The sequence below is a fragment of the Corylus avellana genome, chromosome 4 (genome assembly GCF_965113065.1).
Source record: "Corylus avellana chromosome 4, dhCorAvel1.hap1.2, whole genome shotgun sequence".
In the NCBI taxonomy this organism is placed as follows: domain Eukaryota; kingdom Viridiplantae; phylum Streptophyta; class Magnoliopsida; order Fagales; family Betulaceae; genus Corylus; species Corylus avellana.
Genome location: NC_142493.1, coordinates 34277541 through 34298034, shown reverse-complemented (window position 1 = coordinate 34298034; position 20494 = coordinate 34277541). Strand labels below are relative to the sequence as shown.

The 20494-nt window shown below is 37.1% G+C and overlaps 2 protein-coding genes across 6 annotated transcripts; one reads left to right on the top strand and one right to left on the bottom strand.

The window, feature by feature from the left end:
• Window positions 1-4270: 4270 nt before the first annotated feature.
• Window positions 4271-10149, top strand: LOC132177327 (protein-tyrosine-phosphatase MKP1). Of its 4 annotated transcripts, XR_009439746.2 has the most exons (4): window positions 4271-7411; window positions 8950-9120; window positions 9564-9644; window positions 9756-10149. XR_009439746.2 is itself a non-coding variant. In XM_059589596.2 (3 exons), the coding sequence occupies exons 2-3, from the start codon at window positions 4793-4795 to the stop codon at window positions 9037-9039; spliced, it is 2709 nt and encodes a 902-aa protein (XP_059445579.2). In that variant the 5' UTR covers window positions 4271-4406; window positions 4506-4792; the 3' UTR covers window positions 9040-9649. The 4 variants fall into 4 exon arrangements, 2 of the variants coding, with proteins under 2 accessions (XP_059445579.2, XP_059445578.2); XR_009439745.2 differs by having other exon boundaries at window positions 9564-10149; XM_059589596.2 differs by lacking the exon at window positions 9756-10149 and having other exon boundaries at window positions 4271-4406; window positions 4506-7411; window positions 8950-9649.
• A 481-nt stretch (window positions 10150-10630) lies between these two features.
• Window positions 10631-19462, bottom strand: LOC132179420 (sphere organelles protein-like protein). 2 transcript variants are annotated; one of them, XM_059592148.2, is made up of 13 exons: window positions 19198-19462; window positions 18864-18928; window positions 18519-18740; window positions 17311-17544; window positions 16875-16944; window positions 15876-15953; window positions 14968-15136; window positions 14778-14818; window positions 13930-14127; window positions 13629-13700; window positions 13397-13546; window positions 11246-11414; window positions 10631-11164 (listed from the first exon to the last, which is right to left on the bottom strand). In XM_059592148.2, the coding sequence occupies exons 1-13, from the start codon at window positions 19384-19386 to the stop codon at window positions 10977-10979; spliced, it is 1845 nt and encodes a 614-aa protein (XP_059448131.2). In that variant the 5' UTR covers window positions 19387-19462; the 3' UTR covers window positions 10631-10976. The 2 variants fall into 2 exon arrangements, with proteins under 2 accessions (XP_059448131.2, XP_059448133.2); XM_059592150.2 differs by having other exon boundaries at window positions 14778-14809; window positions 19198-19461.
• Window positions 19463-20494: the final 1032 nt, after the last annotated feature.

Below are 20494 nucleotides of genomic sequence, written 5' to 3'. Positions count from 1 at the left end.
TAGGTATTTTTGCAAATATCATTAAATTCGGACCAACGCTTAATTTTTTTTTTTTTTTTCTAAAACAAATAGAGGCATTTTGGAAAAATTTAATGAAAAAGTTAACGGCTTGGTGAAATTGCATACAATTGAAAGATTGATATACGAAATTGAGAGAAATTGGTGCAACACTTTTTGAATACAGTGGAGATGAATGAGAACAAAAATGCTATTGTGACATCGACGACAAGTATAGCTTGTATATAGATAAATATGATTCGTCACCGTCTCAATCCAAAAGGGTACATGTAATTGGGTAATAACTTTTCAAAGATATTTTTGCAAGGTCTTAGTTTGAATATGAAATGGGTGGAAGATAAATTTGTGATGGTGAGGGAACATGGAGGGCCGGAAGCTGTCTCCATTTTGAAATTTGTACATAATTTGAGATGAAATCAGAGGATCCAGAGCCATGCTCCTCTCCTTCAAGGAGTTTTAGGTTTCGTCTTGGGCTACTATAAAATTCATATCTAATAATTATTGTAGTTTTTAATAATGTTGTCCCAAATAAAAGAACAGTCATGGTGTTGATTGATTAAAACCTAATTCACTTATTACTAAAAAAAAAAATTAGTTGAGTAATTAAAGTAAGCAAAGCCTGAATAATTGGATTAAAATCAATTTGAATAACTGTTGATACCTAACACCTCCCCACCATCACTCCCACCCAACTCCATTTCCCCTTTTCTTCATAGATTTGGGACAGAGCTGACCTTGCCCATATAACAAGAAATACTAAGATTACATTTGCCCTTCACTAAGAATTCATAAATGACATCCTCAGATTGGTAAGTGGATGTGAAGGAGCCACGTAGACAAATATGTTAAGAGATGAACACTTGAAAATGATAAATAGTATTTCTCATTCCAAAATGATTGTCTATGTGAAGAAAATTTTCCTACTTTGAAAAAAAAAAATCCATTGAAGTTGATGGAATAAAGAGATAAATGAAGGCCTAAAATATGAATAAAAATACTGATTAATGATATATTAATTCATGAAGTGATTATGATTTTATACATGCTACAAATACAATGAAAACAATAATACATGCCCCAACTTATTGTAAAGGATTCATAAAACCACCCGTAATTTAGTTAGTTATAGTACTTTATATATCAAATCCATCTAAATAAAGTTTGATATAAGTTCTTACTTTTCATGTGAGATTCATGTAAAAATCATCTAAACTTGATCAACTTTCAATATAAGTGCTTTTGAGTCTCAAACGAAAAGATTTCTGTTATTATTTTTGCTCCTATTTTTAGGCAGTAACTTATAAAGAAGAGGAAAAATGATCATCTCTATTTCAAATTAAGTGGAGAGTATCCATTTAGTGCATTTAGGAAGATAACATTGTCCTTATTTTTTTATGAACAAATTTTTTAAATAAATTTATTCTCTTAAATGCATCAAATAAATACTCTCTATTTCATTGGATAGGATCGGCTTTGTTACCCAGGGCCTCACAAGCAGGGCTGCAGGGGCCACTCTAAATTTTCTGGCCCTCTCTTTGGTCCCAGCAGTGTGAAGCACGCCACCGTGGTTGACTTTTCTCTCGCTTTATTTTTGGTAGTACGTAGTACAGTGTGTTGGTCCTCTCAAGTATGCACATCCATTTTGTCTCATACGATACAATGACGCCTTCACAGAGAGTGAGACTATTCTAAAGGACTTGGAAGTGGAGGGCCATCAACAAGAGAAGAATGCCATGTGCTTCCTTCTTCCTCGCCACCTTTCTTGACCATTCATTCTTTGATTTTTCTTTTGTTCCTTTCTTCTTTTTTCAAATTTGGGTGTAACCTCCCTTGGCTATAACCGAACCGAAATGGGTACTTGTTTATTATATAAAAGAAAAGAAAAGAAAAACATATGTTGGAACATATGATCAAGTCCTCTGGCCATGGGGTAAAAGAAAATTCAACCCACTCTCCTGGAAAAATTCTTCACCAAATCTTTTACCAAATTACATTTAATCCGGCGCCGTTAAAATTTCAAGCAAGTTGTGAAAGAGTTTGAAAACTATACGGTTCAAACAAATTGCAACTTGAGGAAAGAGCACTCAAGTTAGCACAAGGTTGGCACATTTCTCCCACTTGTTTTCCTCTTGAGAGAAAAGATCGAAGGAAAATTCAACAACATTTCCCTTTCATCCAAGCAGAGTGTAATACCAGTTGTGTGGAAAATTCAAAAGCGGCAGATTATACGGCTGCTACTGAATTGGATTGGCTCATAGCTAGTTGAGTTGGCTGGGTCAAAATTCAGATACTGAAGAACAGTACTAGCCCTTTAGGTTGGAAGTTTGAACACGTACAACGTAACAACGTTATTGACCAATCATATAAGCCTCTTTCGTTTTGTTGCATTGTTCGTTGGTTGTTCACTTGTTCGGTCGTTCCTCGACCGGTAACAATGTGCCCCCACGTGGCTGCTCCAACTCCACTAAGATCATCAGAGAGAGAGAGAGAGAGAGAGAGAGAGAGTGGATAGGTGGTTCTGTTCCATTGGCGGCTTGATTTTGACTACCAGGCTTGGATGGTGGATGCCTTCCAGAAATGGCATGAGGCACACATTTGCTTCTTTATTATATATATTATAGATGGTTTCATTCATAAAACAATGAGTACTGAGTTACACTTAAAGTGATTTTAACCTCCTTAGTTTTTAATTAATTCTAGTGACCTTGTGTTTTTTTTATTAAAAAAAAAAAAATGGCACATTTTTTCATGTAAAATAAATGATGTGGTTAAAGTTAAAAGGTATTGACCTTTTTTATTTTTATTTTTATTTTTTATGGTTAATTTTAGAGATGGCTCTTAAAGAGATACGTAATTGAGAGAGAGAGGGAGAGAGAGGAGTATAATCCTGAATGTAAAATAAAAATACAAACAGAATAAAAAATAAATAAATACAAATATTATGAAATTTGCGAATAAAAATTAATTACAAACTAGTCTAATAAATTGTCAAATATTGCTTAATGTGAGGAGCACATTTTTTTTTTTTATAACGTGTGCTTCTCACATGTTCTTTAATAGCATTAATAAAAAAAATATGTGATTTTCACACACTTGAAGGACACTTGGCAATTTGTTAAATTGGTTTGTAGCTAATTTCTATCTAAAATTTGCACTAGGCCACTACCAATTGATCAATTATTGATCTTGCAATAACTAGAAATGAATGAATAATGCATTTTAATTTCATTTTTAAAATAAACATAAAAATTACGTGTTTTAAGGACATATGTTACTTTATTAGAGTGAATTAAAATAATTTTCTCCCATTAATTTGGAGAATTTGTTAATGGGAGAAAAATTTTATCCAATAAAAAGAAATTATTTTTTCAATATATATATATATATATATATATATATATATATATTTTTTTTGTAATAATTTTCAACAAACCGTAAACAATTTTTTTATTTTAAAGTAAAATTGTATATATAAAAAACGCAAAGGTGCGCACAACCAATTTACACAAGAGGTATATAAAGAAAGCGCCTAGAAGTACCTATAAAAAAAACCCTAAGCTCACTAGGAGCACCCAAAAGAGAACCAAATAGACCCATCCGAGAACCCTCACTAGAGTTTATAACTTTTTTATAATTTTTATTTTTTTGCTTTCATAAACAATAAAAATCTAAAAGAATAAAAATAATGCACAAAACAAAATCATACTTGTCAAGATTTTTCTCGGTAGCTGGAAATAGAGAGTCTGAGCAATGCAAAATCTTGAATACGAAGAAGATTAAAAAAAAAAACCAATAAACACAAGACATGGGAGCAGTTTCAGAGCGAGAGTCTTAAAAAAAAAGATAAACACAAGACAACGCCGTTTGCCAGTAACGGCGTGATTTCAGGCTTGCAAAAGAGCTCATTTTTTTTTTAATTGCTGCAGTACCATTTTTATGCCAAGCTGCACAGTACCCAAAACGGTGTAGTTCAAAACGGTGCCGTTTTGATGCGGTAGTTTTCACTTTTCACTACGCATAAAAGCCGAATCCTGACAGCAAATACAGCATCCACGTGCAGAAGAACACGTGACGCACCTTGAGACGACATCCACACCTAGCGGTAAGTATAGCAGCCGACCCACCTCTAACGTTAAATGACATCACAAGCTTGACATGCATGTCTTAATATGATCATCCCATGATGACGTGGCAGTTTGACCCATTCTCTCTCTCTCTCTCTCAGTCCAAAACACTCATTTCTAACACCAGCCTGCCATGAACCCACCCTATTGGCGAATCACTTCAACTTGTTTCCTGCAACTCTCTCTCTCTCTCTCTCTAGGGTTTCAAAAGTCGGCTACACACACCAAGCGACTCTTTCCACTTGAAAGAGAGAGATTCTTCGAGTAAGTCTCTCTTCAACAATTGCGACTGTATTTAATTAAACCCTTTTATATATGTATATTTTTATTACAATTTACCTCATTTTCTTGTTGTCCATGTAGTTGAATCAGTAAGCCCTACTACAGCTCAGCTAGGGTTCTTACTGGGTCATATTCGTGTTTGAATTTTCCTCTTCCTTGTCCATCTAGATAGAAAGATGAAGTTTTTAGAGAGAGATAGATGGTCAAAGGGTTTTAGGTGAGAAAAGTGCCATGGAAGACTGAAAATTTCAAAATCAGCTACTTATTTGAAAACACAATTTTGCTTGTTTCTATGAGCTTTCCAGGAATAATCCTTTAATGTGTACCAATCAAATTTTGTAGAGTTGGGTTGTATTTCCTTTTTGAGTATGTTAGGAGAAGATAAAGACCCTGTTGCCGGTGGTGCTGGTACCCGGAAAACTTATTTCAGGTCGGTTTCATGGGCCGGCCGGTCTCCGTCTAAGCCTTACCAAAACCTTAACCCAAACCCGAGACCACAACCAAATAATAAAGTGCGGTCGTGCTTGCCACCACTTCAGCCTCTTTCTATCACCCGGCGGAATGTCGAGGAGTGGCCCAAGGCGGGTTCTGATGATCTTGGCATATGGCCTAATCCACCCCAAACACCAAGAGGGGGGGAAGTTAAACCCCTTGAGAATTCTAATTCAGAACAACCTGTGAGAGAATTCCAGTTTAAGAGGGATAAGCTCGCATTTTTCGATAAGGAATGCTCAAGAATTGCTGATCATATATACTTAGGAAGCGATGCTGTGGCAAAGAACCGTGAAATTTTGAGGCAGAATGGAATCACCCATGTGCTGAACTGTGTTGGGTTTGTCTCTCCCGAGTATTTCAAGAGTGATCTTGTGTACAAGACACTTTGGTTGCAAGACAGCCCATCGGAGGATATTACTAGTATCCTCTATGACGTGTTTGATTACTTTGAAGATGTTCGAGAGCAAGGTGGGCGGGTTCTTGTGCATTGTTGCCAGGGAGTGTCACGATCGACATCTCTGGTTATTGCATACCTCATGTGGAGGGAGGGGCAGGACTTCGATGAGGCCTTTCAATATGTGAAGGCAGCACGAGGAGTGACTAACCCAAATATGGGTTTTGCTTGCCAACTTCTGCAGTGCCAGAAGCGAGTACATGCTGTGCCTGCAAGCCCAAGTTCTGTGATTAGGATGTATCGGATGGCCCCTCACTCATCATACGATCCTCTTCATCTTGTACCAAAAATGTTAAGCCATCCGAGTGCACAAGCACTTGACTCTCGTGGAGCATTTGTTGTGCATGTTCCTTCTGCTATATATGTGTGGACTGGGAAAAACTGCAACTCCGCTTTGTCAAAGAATGCAAAGGCTGCTGCCCTTCAGGTAATTCGATATGAAAGGGCTCTGGGACCGATTGTGAGTATCAAGGAAGGTGAAGAGCCATCAGAATTTTGGGATGCCCTTGCCAGTGGGCCACTCTCAGCAGATGGTTGTGAGAAAATGGAGGTCAAAAAGGAAGATAACTTGTCTTACCAAAAGGATCCAGATGCTGCAGAAAATCGAGTTGAGGTTAGTGAAAGGAAGGTTGATGATTATGATTTGGATTTTGAAATTTTTCACAAGGCACTTGCCGGTGGGGTTGTTCCACCTTTTTCAGTATCAAATACTGGATCGGAAACTTGTCTTCCTGCCAGAGAAAATGGGTGGGGGAGACTACGACGGAAGCTTGCTAATGGTATTATGAAAGAATTGGTCACCTTCTCCAAACTGAACAATGACAGTACTCTATCCAATGATGAATCAAATATGATTATAGATACACAGAAAGAAGCAGAGGACCCCGTTTGTCTGATTGAACTTTCATCGCCACAGTCACCATCCACCCATCCATGCGGTTCACCGGATTCCTTTGATTGTTTCCCAAATAGCAGCCCAGATAGGATGAGGGAAACTTCTAAAGAAGTGGAACACTCTGTTACTCTTACTTATCCTTCCATGTTACCAACACCTTGTGGTTCGCCAGATTCATTTTCTTGTTCTGTGACTCTTACTGATCCTTTCTTTTCACCCACACCTACCGGTGGTTCGCCAGATTCTTTTTCTTGTTTTCCATGCAGCAGCCCAAAGTTCAGCTCCAAGTCCCCAACACTCTCACCTTCAACATCTGAGTACTCCAGTTCATTTACCTTTTCACCATCATCTTCTAATTGGTCTGACTTGTCATACTTGTCTTCACAGCAGCCTTCGCCTTCTGGCTGGGAATCTACAGAACTATTTGCGCATAAGAATACTTCTTTGGCAGACAATTCCTGTTTACTTCACAAAGAGACTGCTCTGCCTGCAGAGCAGTTTTCTGGTAATCGTTCATTGAAAGTGGCAAATGCTTCTTTTCCATGTAAGGGAACTTCCCCCTCTATTGCGGAGCGCAGAGGGAGTAATCCCCCACCTCGAATGTTCTTACCCTCAGTTGATGAGTCGTCTCAAGTCCCGAAGAATCTGGTAAGATCATGGTCTTTCTCGCTACCTGACTTAGAGGATGATGTGATGAAGGATGTTGATTGCAACCAATTCGAGCATGAAGACAATAGAGAAGAGCTTATATTTGATACTGGATTTGAATCACATAGTAAGATTGAAGATAAGAAAGAGGATGATAATGAATTTCATCCTGTGTCAGGTGATTTGGTTGACTGGGTCGCAGGATTGAAGACCCCAGTTTTGTTCCAGTGGCCTTCTATGAATAAAGTGGAGATGCATCCCTTTTGTATTCTTGATTCTAGATCGGTATACATTTTGTTGGCTCCAGATATGAATTTGGGCACCAATAAAAGTGGAATCTTATTTGTCTGGTTGGGGAGTGAATTCTCGGATGAGAAATGGCATAGTCAAGTGATCGGCACTGATGGCAAATGTGCTAATAGCCATCCTCACTGGGAAGCAGTTGGCCGCAACTTGCTTAATCGAATGGATTTACCAATCGATGCTCCTGTACAGGTAATATTTTATCGTAAAGTTAAATGATAGGTTTTGTTATGTGCTTGTTTCATGGCATGGCTTAAATATTCCCTGACATCATGAAATAGATTACTTATATTTTTTCTTTTAATTAGGAACTAAAATTCTTATAGTGTGAAGATACAGCTTGGTGAAAAAACTTAACTTTTTGCTTTTATCCCTTGATCGGAATACCTATGTGTGTGTTCGGGTGGTTTTTCTTTTTCTTTCTTTTGGGAGGGGTTGGGTGTCTGCTGTGGTTACTGATGGGAGGAGAGAGAGAATATATAAGAAGCAGAATGGACCTCTCAAAAAGGGGAAAAAAGGGGGAAAGCCAGCATGAACACTGCACACTGCATATGTTTATCATCATTGGATTTTACTCTTTGACGTCATAACCTAGAGGAACAGTGACTTTCACTGTGTGTCATATCAATAGAAAGAAGTAAAAAAAGAATGTTATTATGATATTTGAGGTGACTACTATCAGAAGTCTATCAGAAATACAACTTAGTGATGTGGAAGTGACAAGAAGACTTCTTAGATTTCCAGCGTAATCCAATTGCTCAAAAACTCTGTTATATGAATCGAAGCTCGGAGATTTAGATTTTAGAGGAAGGGTTGCAAGTAATGATGTCACAAACCCATGCATCTATGTAGATGGTGTTTGCTGATGTCACAAGGAAATTATGTTAATTAACTTTCTCTGATTAAAGATATTAAACCTATGAATATCCCTTTTTTAATGAATTTAAACCTATGTATATCATCTAGAATAAATAAACATAAACTAGAGGTGCAATCTAATTGCAGATGATTCATAAGCTCAAATTTTAAATCACATCAAAGCCAGTAAAATTATGTTTTATTCAGGCTTTGGATGAAGGATGGCAGTAGTCGGTTTGGTTAAACAGCCACATAAAGACTTTGAGGAAATATGAAGATGGCATTTGAGTCTAACATATTTTCCATCCTACAATTTTTCGTTGCTACTTGATGAATATCTTTGATAATGACCCTGTGTTTCATGTCCATTGCCTTTGCTGTTCCCTGCTGAGATTGCTGTATTACTTGGAATGTGACTATTTTGGGACTTGGAATGGGAAGGGAACAAAGATAAGAAGATTTGGGATCACTAAAAAAAATTTATTCGGATTGATGATCCCAGAACATGTTTGCAAGGATAGTAGTGAATTACGACAAGTCAGTTCCACTGCTTAAAATATCCTACTGATGGAGCAGTAACAGCAATTAACTATCCTGTCCATAAATAAATAGATAAGATAATGTAGCTAGTTGATTTGTTTTTCTTTTAATAGAAACATAGGCTAAATATGCAAGTCATGATTTGTTATAGAAAAGTAAGCTAAACCTATGGTATATTTGCACTGGAATGAAAAGAAGATGAGTAACCCCTCTCTATCTATCCATTTCTTGTAGCTTAGAAAGCATGTAAGAATACATGTTTATTGTTGCTTGCCTGTCGGTTTGTTGTGATGATCATAGTCATTTGTTAACAAGATATATGGCATTTGCAGATAATAAGAGAAGGTGAAGAGCCAGAGCAGTTTCTAAAACATCTCAGCTGCTTATCATTTCATAAGACAGAGGACAGCAGTCACAGTTGAGAATGGTTTGTGGAGACGCAACATTAGTAGGTTTAGCCCTTGTACGGAATGTCAGAAAGGATTTGTTGCCGAATTCAAAAGGTGAGTTGGCATCCCGGGCAGTGCAAGTGACTATTATCTGCTTGTGTGATGTATGGTGAGGATGTAAGTCATTGTTATAGTAAAGCATGTACAGAAAACAAAGCCTGCTGTACACTTACAGGAATTAGAAGTAAATAATATAAGTTAGTTGGAATAAGCCAATCAAGGGTTTTTTTTTTTTTTTTTTCCTGTTATTTTTATTTTTATTTTTTTTCTGGTACACTTATAGTTCTGTTCATCTGGCCTTCGGCTTTGCCAAGCACTGAGGGTGTTGCTGTTTGGGATGAAATAAGAAGGAAGGCCATCTTTTCTAAAGATCAGATCACCAGATATCGGTGGTCTTCTTTTATAATTGATATTCAGATACATGATTTTATGTTTGAGATAGGCTGGTTATAGAAAATATTGAAATTGCTGAAGATTTCATTCATTCTGTTATGCAGGGGTAAGGTGATCAGTCCTGAGCTTTTTGTATGGCCCATAATCTGCAATTTTGATGCCTGATTATAAGGATAAGACAATTGGTAAATTATTTTGAAAAAGCAGGTTTGACATGTGCTGTTTCCTTCATTATCTGCAATTTTGATGCCTGATTATAAAGATAAGACAATTGGTAAATTATTTTGAAAAAGCAGGTTTGACATGTGCTGGTTCAATCCTTCATCATCTTTACTCTTCAGATTTTGCTCAAATGGCAAAGGGGTGTTGTGAGGATCATGGAGGTCTTAGACCTTCTTTCTCTCCAAGCGAAGGATTCTTGCTTTTGCTAAGGAAATACGTGGTCAAGTTAGCAGGCCTAGTTCCAGTATCAAGCATAAAGCTGGCAAAGTACGACAACTTATTGCTAGACCAAATTCTTACTCCCCCCCGTACGGCATCGTTTTTTAAGAAACAATAACTTAAACGAGGTGTTTGTTTTTTACTTTTTTAATCTGCAACGGAGATTAAAAGGGTTAAGCTTTTAGGGCAACTTTCGCGGCAATATAACTTGCAGCATTCTATTTGGGTCTTGGCCTTTTCTTTTATTTTGATTGAAATGAGTTTCCAGATCAAACTCTAAATTGGCCCTTGCCATGAAGTGTTTCACTTAATTATTAAAGCCAAGTCATTTACAATCAGATATGGTAGTCCATAAATAGTGAAATAATTAAGCAAAGTATCTGGCTTATTAATTTCTCTTACTTATTTCACCGATTATGAATTACCACGTCAGAAGGATTGAATAGCCTCTTGAAAATTCGAAGATCCAAGTCTCAGAAAGTCCGCCACAAATGCACAACTGCAACCCTAAAAATTTACATGTGCCACCTGAATTACCACCCAAGTAAGCAAGAATAACTAGTCTATTTTCAATCATAACAGGTGAAAGGTACGTTAATAAACTATTTATAGCCAATATTGATTTAGATTATTCGCGAAAAAAAAAAAAAAAAAGAAACTCTACATGCGTTTAAATGTTTCGGTCTGATATGCACGTGATGCCTCGAGCGAAATTTCTAAGACAGGGCAATAAATCAGCTAAGCTCCCTACGCCACAGTTCCATCATATTTACACACTTCCTGGGCCAACTCAGGTCTAATAGGTCTAACAAAAGCCGAGAAGGAGAGATCGATGTAAGAAAATTTCCACAAGCCTACTTCTACTTGAGACAATTTACCTACCCCTTCAATATGACAGGTAAAATTGACCACCTCTCTATACAAAAAACTAAGCCTTTGATAGACCTTGTGGCCTTTAATTACATTAAACCGATTATGGTATTCTTTTACATTTGTCAAAATCTCCCAAACCATGGAGAGGTGAATCTCATTGACAGGAAAACAGCAGATAATTGCCCTACAGCTGATGGCACTTATCATAGTTCATTTTGTGCTCTTAGAAGTGCCATTGTTGGACCCAGTGCACTGCCTCTCATTGCCCTATACGACCACTCCCTCTTGCCTGAACTCTCTTCCTTACTCCAGCCATCCTCCTGAGAGAGCTGGGACTTCTTTGCATTCAAAGCCTCGCTGATTTCATCCCACGCATTTACTTCTCCATTTTCTACAAAGATACAACACAAAATGAGAGTTCATTCATGTCAAATACCAAACTCCTAGCATGAAAACAACCAATAATAGATACCTCGTGCAGGGGCAGGGGTCTCTTTATTGTTATTGCTGATGCTGAAACCTGATAAGGCAGTTCCATTATCCACAGGAACTTCATTAACCCCACCGGTGACTGGTTTTGCTGAAGAATCCAAGTTGCCATGTTTGACAATGCGGATATGAAGAAGTGACGAATAATTTATCTGTAGAAAGAGTTTCAACTGTCAGCTTCTAAAACCAGCCTTTGCTGCTTGACTAAAAACGATCAGTTACATTACCAAACCAAGGATCTCAAATACCATGATTGAGTCATCCATATAACTAGAACACAAAGCAAAGCCTTATGCAATAACCTAAACATACTGGCCAAGTTCTCAATATTCGCAAAGAATGTTAAAACTAGGCCATAGTCAATCAGCCAAGCAGTTCAAGGGATAAACTATAAAGAATGCAATATAAAATTATTTATAAAGTTTCTGCTCTTTCAACATTCATTTAAGACCCGGTCAACCCAGTTGAATAGCTGGAGTAGTAGATTGAACCATACAGAAAACATTAACCTGGATCACTTTTATGACTGGCATGATATATATATATATATATATATGTGGGACATCATCATGTATGATGCAATTAAAACTTTTTTATTGAGAGTAACATACAAGAAGGAAAGAGAAGCAGGAAGAAAAACAAGGAGAGAGAAATTAAGGAGGGTCATTTCTGCTATTCAGCCAAAGCTCAACCAGGGGCGAGAGAAGGAGATTAGAATGCATCCAGTGTGGAAGACAGATGCGGCCCATTTAGCCACATTTATGGGCGCAAGTTTGTGCTAAGTAGAACAGGATGATCATCCTAAAGATGTTGGCCAATGGAGAATGGAGAATAGAGGAAGAGAGGAACAGGAGATACCACTCCTGATTTGCCACTGCCTTGTCAAGTCTGTACTTTATGTTGACAGAGCCTCTCCTTTCATGGGACCAAGTAATCAGGTTCCCCTTAAAATCAAGATCAATGATTCCATAATAGTTTATAAAAGCCCAAAAACGCCCGAGGAAGAAGCAAATCCTCATCCTCCTATTTTCTCCAAGGGGTCCAGAATTGCATTGAAGTCGCCAACACATAGACAAGGATCCTCAAAAGAGTTGCCAGATAAGTTCATATTTTCCCATAATTGAAGGCTCTAACCCACCTTGTTGGACCATAAACACGGGAGAGAAGCCAAGGTTGGTTTGGGGGGTCTGAGTACATGACTAGCTTATTAAGATGTTGATGGTACAAAATAACCTCCACATCCAAACCATGTCTCCATGCAAAAATAAGGCCTCCTTTACGGCCTATCGGTGGGACCTGAACAAAAAGGAAGAAACCAAGACGATTGAGAGTGGAGGATACATGGTTTTCAGCAGCTTTGGTTTCTGACAAAAGCGGCATCAAGATTCAAAGACCTGATAAGTGCCGTAGAGTTATGAAAGGACATGTCATATGAATGAGCAAGTGCAATGTTTTATTATATGAGCTTAACCCCACGACAACCATGAATGATGAATGTCATTGGTACCAAGTGAAAATGAATGATGGAAGATCACCAAGGATCTGGAGAGAGAGAGAGAGAGACAGACGGGTCTCGAGGGAGCTCTACAAGCCATTACTTGCATATTGTTTTTCATGACTATAGAAGTAATAAATGCTTGAACCTAAGTTAAAGTTTCAAAAAGATTGCCAACAAAATTAGTCTGTTATTCCCGTCCAAGTTTAGCTACTGCTTACAATGAAAGCATTGAATGATAGTGCAATTCTAAAGTCATGATATTTAGAAAGTTTGGACTGGCCCTATGGTTGCCTGTCAGAGTACAACAGAGAAAGGTTTGTCTCCTCCTGAAAACATAGGGCCAGTCAAAACTTGCTTGTCAAAGATGTGGGTGGAATAAACTAACATAAAAATGAAAAGCCCGAGTACCATTTTTTTTATAAGTAATCCATATGTAATTAAAAGAGTAAAGCACCCCAAGTACACATGACGTATATAAAAGAAAACACCTAACTAGAAGGAGAAAAAAGAAGGAAATCATAATAACTAATCACCAAAGGAACCTATCAAAAAAAAAAACTAATCACCAAAGGAGAAACAAAAGCAGTTGTCCAAAGATACAGTGTATTGAAGAATTAAAGAATAAAGCTTGAGTACCTTTAAAGACCCATCTTCCCCATAAAGGGATGTATCGGCTTGTGCTGCAGATTGCTCCTCAGCTATCTTCTCAAAATCAATAGGATATTCTGGAACTGTTACCAGCTTAATCCTATTGGATACAGGGTCATAGTGTGATATTTTTCCTACCTACAAGCAAAAGAATATGGCAGATGATATATTCCGTGTCCATGGTGACTTCAAAATTATTCAATTGCAGAAAGAGTCATACTCGGAAGGCGGAAAGCTCTGGGGTCCATGATGATGATAACTCAATCAAACGATATGCTACTACGTCACCTTTCTGCAATATATTAAGAACACAATAATGATTTAATTGCTCTAAGCAAAATGAGAAAGAAACTTAAGGTTTAATTGGGCATGCTGTCACCATGTTGCCCTTTTCATTGGGTGATGGGAAGAAAGAAAGAATCATGCAAGCAAAGACAATTTTTTTTTGATAAATAATTGAAATATCATTAAAAGCGCAAAAAAATGCTAGTAAAGACATTTGAAGTGTGGAAGAAACAAACCTTAGGAACGCTAGTATAAGGTGTAAGCTTATCAAAGTCTATGGGATTGTTTGCAATTGTCTCTATTTCAGTAGCCAGCATTTCAGAACTCTCTTGATTTAAACTCGTCCACTCATTCCTTTTGTAAGAAGCAACTTTCTCAATACCCCATTTTTGACCCTTCTTTTTGCTGGTTATTCCATGCCACTGCAAATTCTCCTGAAGCATGACCCAAGATGATAAAATGACATTAGTGAATTCAAAGACCAAATGGGAAAGTCCCAATAAAAAAATCAGAAACACTCTGAGAATAATTAATGAATTCAAACACAAAAAGTCCCTAGCTATGGAGCATTCTGTCCTGTTCCAATAGACAATCTAGATTGCAAAATTCCATTTGATAACGCAGTTCTTATGTCTTAGAACAAAGTGTGGGCTAAATGACCTTACGTCTTGTAAATCTAACAAGTGCAAATGTCAAGAAAACAACTGTTGTACAGGGGTCCCATACAAAATATCAGGACACCCTAGGGGATTGATAATGTAAGCGTGTTTGAGAATGTATACATATACATGCATCAATATTCATATTGTAACCATGTATCACCCCAAACAGAAGTATCTTCAGAGTTGAGTATGTCTCTTACGTAAACGCATAACTTCATCCAAAATATTCAGGATATTTAAAATGAAAACAAAAAAACAGAAAAAATAAAAACCCTATCTGAACAAAGTATATGAATTAGAAATCAAAAGCAAGTTATTGCACCGTGATAGCAAATATTGACTCAACAAGAAAGCATATCAAAGGGCAGGGCAGCAGTAGAGATGATAAGCATTAGAAAATTAGAAATATAAATAGAAAATACCGTAGGAATTTGATTTTGCTGGATGGCCCTATCTGCATCCACTAGAACAAAGATACATCAGATACTTTGCTGTAACATGGCATTTATTTAATAATGAAATAAAATGTGACATGTAAAGTCACTCTAAAATCAAATGTGAAAAAAATAGAGCTACCCATCTCAACCCAACTGAGAAAGACACAGAACAGACCTTTACCAAGGCGCTCAAAGCGAATGTGTCCTGGCTTAATTACTACAGGGACAATGTCATCCTCTTCATCACTATTTTCATCAGGTTGTTGATGTTCTTCAAAAACCTTCTGATTACCTTTGACAGGTGACTGCTCATCATCTTTTTTGAGTGTGTGCCCCTGAAGTAGCTGCACAATTGAATATAACGTACAGAATATTAGAGCTGTAAACCAAACCCCTAAGGCTAAAAGTCAACAACTTCTGACAGCCGACCTGACTGGGCCAGAAGAAATCTTTCCTAACTGAACCATCCACTAGGGGGTATGTACTAAACTGTTCCGAGACAGACGGATGTTAGGCAGTAGTCGGTCAGTTTTGTCTAAACATGGGTGTAGATCTGAAGTCTAAACATGGGCAGCTGGAGGAGGAGATCGAGAACGGGTGGGCTTATAAATGACACCGGCTAGGGTTCCCTAAAAAGGAGGTCAGTCAGTTCAGTCTGGGTTGTTTTTTCTTATCCTATAACACCGACCTTCGACCCAACTGCCTGTTGGAAGAAACTTTCACTTCTGACCCCCTGATGCCGGTTTCAATCGGCTGGATCGGGTAGTCGGCAATTTTGAACAACCATAAAGGATATTATGCAAATATCCATTAGAAGCATATAGGTACTTTAGAACTCCGACTAATAATCCTAACCCTTGCATCACTGCATTTATTAGCCTACCACGCAAATCAAAACATACACATACTCACACACATGTCATATATAACGTGAGTATGTCAACTAATTACATGTCAAAATCACATTTTTTCTGTGTGTGTGTGTGTGTGAGAGAGAGAGAGAGAGAGAGAGAGAGAGTGTCCAAGAGTCTTGAAGCATATTCATCATAATCCCAAAATTATCATTCTAAATGCCCCAAGTACCTTTTTCTTCTCAACTTTGACTTGTTCCCTCAACCATCGCCTTTTTGCCTTTTTACGTCGAGCACTTCTACTAGGGATCTGTCCAAAATAAGAGAAAGGTTTGCAAGAGTTATAGCTTACAGTTGATCTAAGAGATAGCCAAGCAGTGTGAGTTAACTGATTTAAAATCATGGTGATATAAAGCATCCAAAAAAAAACTTTCAAGCTCCTGGAACATAGAGCATATACCTATCTCACATGGTATAGTTCCTTGCATTGGCTATAGCAGCACGGTTTGGGTTCATTGCTCATACTTGCATGGCCCCTAATTCAACTACAGGACATGGATTGAGATGACTAAAATGGATTCCTAATATGATACCACCACTACTTATTTCCATTGACAATTTATAGAAGTTGACTTTCTCAACTGTTGTATAATAACATATTTGGTAATCACCAGCCACCAAGCATGTATTTCACATCCAAAAGTATGAGGGCACATAATAGCAACAAACTATGATCCATAGAGAAAATGACTATGAACAAAAGCATGAGATCATTAGTACTTGAAAGATATTATAAAACCTTGGTGAGGTAGAAATCTCTAATCACATCAAACAAATTCTTATTGCATTCGTAGCAAGGAAAAATAAAATGCAACAAAAATTCCTATGAATTAAACTGTAACTACATATAATTTATGATCAGAGATGGAAAGTTAACGGCTCCCCCATGTTTTCCAACCTGACCTGACCCAAATGGGACGGGTTTGGGAAGTCTAATCAGGTCTAGGACAGGTTTGGAAAAATAAATAAAACATAAATCGGTTGGGGGTCTTTAGAGCTTCAGATATCCTTACCTAGCTATCCTTGCATTTGTGGCCACATTTTCATTGCCAACTCCATACGTCATGATAATTACTACTATATGCAAACTTTGACCTCATAAATTAAAAATATTAAAAATGTCTAGATACAAACTAGAGATCCAAGCCAAACAATGATATTAATCGACAACCTTTTTAGTTTCACCAGGCTTATGAGATACATCAACACTTTCTTCGCCATTTTCTTGAAGTTGGCAAAACCTAAGAAGCAAAAATGAGAGAGAAATAAAATAAAGAGAGAGCAAGAGAGAATAATTAAAGGCAATATAAACTATGAAAATTCTGGCACACATGCATATAAAAAGATGTATGAACAGGTTTGCATTAATACACCAAGACCAAGTTTCCCACTTTATATCTGTATATTTCTCTAAATAAGTGATGAGAATATTGATCCTCCAACCATGAGGTAGCAACTTTTAGTCTAGCTTAACCACCGAATAAATCAAAAAAATAAATGAATAAATAAAGTGTAATGAAATTTAAAAAGGAAGAAAATCCTAGACTTTGTTGTTACACACACACACACACACACATATATATATATATAAAGATGCAACCAAATACCTCTTCGCATGGGGTGTAGATTTAGTGGTGTCATTACTTATTTCATCACTTTCCAGAGCACTCAACTCATCCCGTTCACTTGATAATTTGGATGACTTGTGCTTCCTGACACTCTTTTTGGGGGAAACTCTACGATGATGAAGGCCTCCATTCTCCTTTACGTGGACATCGTTCTGATCATCTTCAGTAACAACTAGACATTTGTGAGTAGTAACAACCTTATTTTTCTTCCTCCTATAATTTGGGAAAAACGAGTTACAAACCTGAATGTTATTTATAAGTATCCCAAACAACCACATGCAAGCATAACCAAGCAAGAAAATAAATTCTTACGATACAGAGGATGCAATCATTTGGTAAAAAAATTATGAAGTAATGACTAATTCAGGAAGCAAATAAAGGATACTAGCAACACTCAAAACTAATCTAAAGAAAATAAATTTCAGTGTCCAAACTGTGGCGCAAAAACCCAGTGAAAGAGGAGAGCAAAAATATTTTTATTAAACAAGTAGATGCCAACCCATGTAAAATGTCAATTACTTACGATTTTAATCAGATTCCTATTAAAGCCACAAAAACCCAGATTAAAACCAACATTTTGAACCATACCCAAAATGTTGCTTCCGCTGAACTTTTGGAATTCAGATGAGATAGAAAATTACATTGTTAAGACATTTATACTTAATATCGAATGGGGCACCCTAGGTAACCTTGCATTTATAAAATAATCACTTACAAATTCACAGGCCAGAATTTCATACCGCAATAGTTTTTTATACTCAATTTCTTCCTACGTGTAACCTGCTGGATGATTGAACATGCCCAACATATCAGAAGTTTGAATCCTATCTAAGTCATAGCAAGATTATAAATTGAGACCAATAGGCTATAGTAGTTGTCACATGTAAGTTAAAACTATGACCTAATAGGACAAATATTGAAGGAAGCATCACATCGAATTGGGGTTAAAAGCATAATATCCTGAAGCAAGAATCAAATTGGGGCTTTAGTCCGCTTTTTGTGCCTGGCACATTGTATGTTACACCTATTTAATTAGACTTGAGGCTTAGTTAAGTTGAGTGGCCAACTTGTTGTGTGAGATTCAGAAACATTGCCCCCAAAACTAGCTTGAAACAAATAAAATAATTTTAAACTACAGGACAGGTAGCAAGATAACAATTAAATCACAAATGGGATGCCAAACATACTTTGAGCTCAGAAGCTTCTCTGATGCCTTTCTTTTCCTGGAAACCGTGCATTCCTGTACATCATCAGCATATTCACCACATTCCTTTTCAAACTCCTCATTTGCCAAAAGCTTCACACCTTTAAGCACAAGTTGCTTCTCCGCATTTTCTTTTTCCCCAAGAGAATCCAACCCTTCACCTGCCTTGATAGTATCAACCGCTGTGTCCCCTTTCCTTCTCACACTAAAGGAAGAAACAAAGAACAAGGGAAAAAAAAAAAAACAGTATAACACAACACCACCTTTTTATAGATAGACGTCAGTAAATAAAGCGCCTAACAAAAAAATTTCCACTCATTAGACTGACCAAATGATATCTTTATCCTTTAAAATACACGTTGACTCGAAAGGCGGTAACACAAAGCCATCCATCTGCAAGCAAAATCATGCTAGTGTAAATTGTAAACTCAATGTGCACAGGTAAATTAGTATTAGCATAGATAACAATTAAATTTTGACTCAAGGTACCGCATTCCAATTTTCCCAAACCGGATCAAAAATTAAAATCTCATGTACTACAATGGCACCAAAAAAATGAAGAACTCAAAAGCTTCTCATCTTTCTCCATTTCCAAAGTTTCATTTTAAATTGAAAAATCAGGAAATTAGGGGATGAAGAGCAAGAAAGAGAGAGAGTGGTACGGATAGGACGAGGCCATTAGGGCAAGATTCTTGGAGGTTGAAGGTGTGAAGGAGATAGGCGGAGAGGTCGGAGATGCACTCAATTTCCGGTTTGAGGAGAAGCCAGGTTCGCCTAAGTCCCTCCGTCAACTGTGATTCGGCCAGAACGCCTCTGCGCTTGAACTCCAAACGAACCCTCACGCTCTCCATCGAAGCTCTCTGAAAGCGCAAGATCCAAGTTTCTTAAACCCTCAGAGGCTTTCATGCTGCCTCTGCTCTAAACCTTTCTTTTATTTTCTTTTTCTTTTTTTTTTAAAAAATAAAAATAAAAATTGTGTTTTGGGTCGTCTAATTACCTCTGGCCTTACAGAACTGGGCTTAGCCTCATCTAGGCTTGCGATTTTTGTTTTGTTTTGTTTTTTTTTTTTTTTTTTTTTTTTTAAACCACGTGGTGCTTTTAAGAGTACACAACAACCCCAAAGTTGTATAGAAGTCCAATAAATATACTAGAAATATTTTTTTTGAATTTTTTTGAAATAAGTTTATAATTTTTTTTGTAAAAGAAAAATAATGAATGTTGTTTGATAATAATTTTGAAAATAAATTGACTTTTTTTTTGTGAGAAATGAAACTAAGGAGAAGATGGTTGTGATAAGGGGCCAATTTATTCATCCCCTCAACTATCAGATTGCCTCTTCAAATGGCTTCCTGAAGTACAATTGATTTGATTTGATTTTCATTTTGTAGCTTTGCTCTTTAATGTTTGATTTGACACTTTTTTTTTCTGTCAATCTTGTAGCAAGTGAAGAGTTCAATGGAAGCCCTTTATAATGAATGTGAAATAAGACATAAACAAGTTGGGTTCCCATTAAAGCTGATTGATGTTGGATGTTGAATGCCTCACTAAAACATGCAAATTTTACAAGTAAAGAGTCTGGAATTTATCTCCTGTGAACAAAATGCATCCCATTAACTAATTATTATTGTAGGCCCAATCACAAATTATTATGATGATTCAGACCCCCTACGCAAAATCATGATTCCACCTGTCCCAAGCGAATTTTTTCCAATCTATCATTACGACTCTTACCATGAAGAACTGACTACCGACTACCATCTTTTGCTCCCAAACTTTGTCCCTCAAGATTGATGTCCATTCTAGCGTGAAGGTCAAGGGTAGTAAAGCCAGAAGTTAAACGGGGAGTTTGGCTGCCATGTTATCATTCGGCAAAGCAAACAAAAACTAACCCCTTCCCTCTCCCCTCCTCTTCCCTAAAGAAGAAAAGGAAAAACATCTATATTGACTGTTGATCATCTA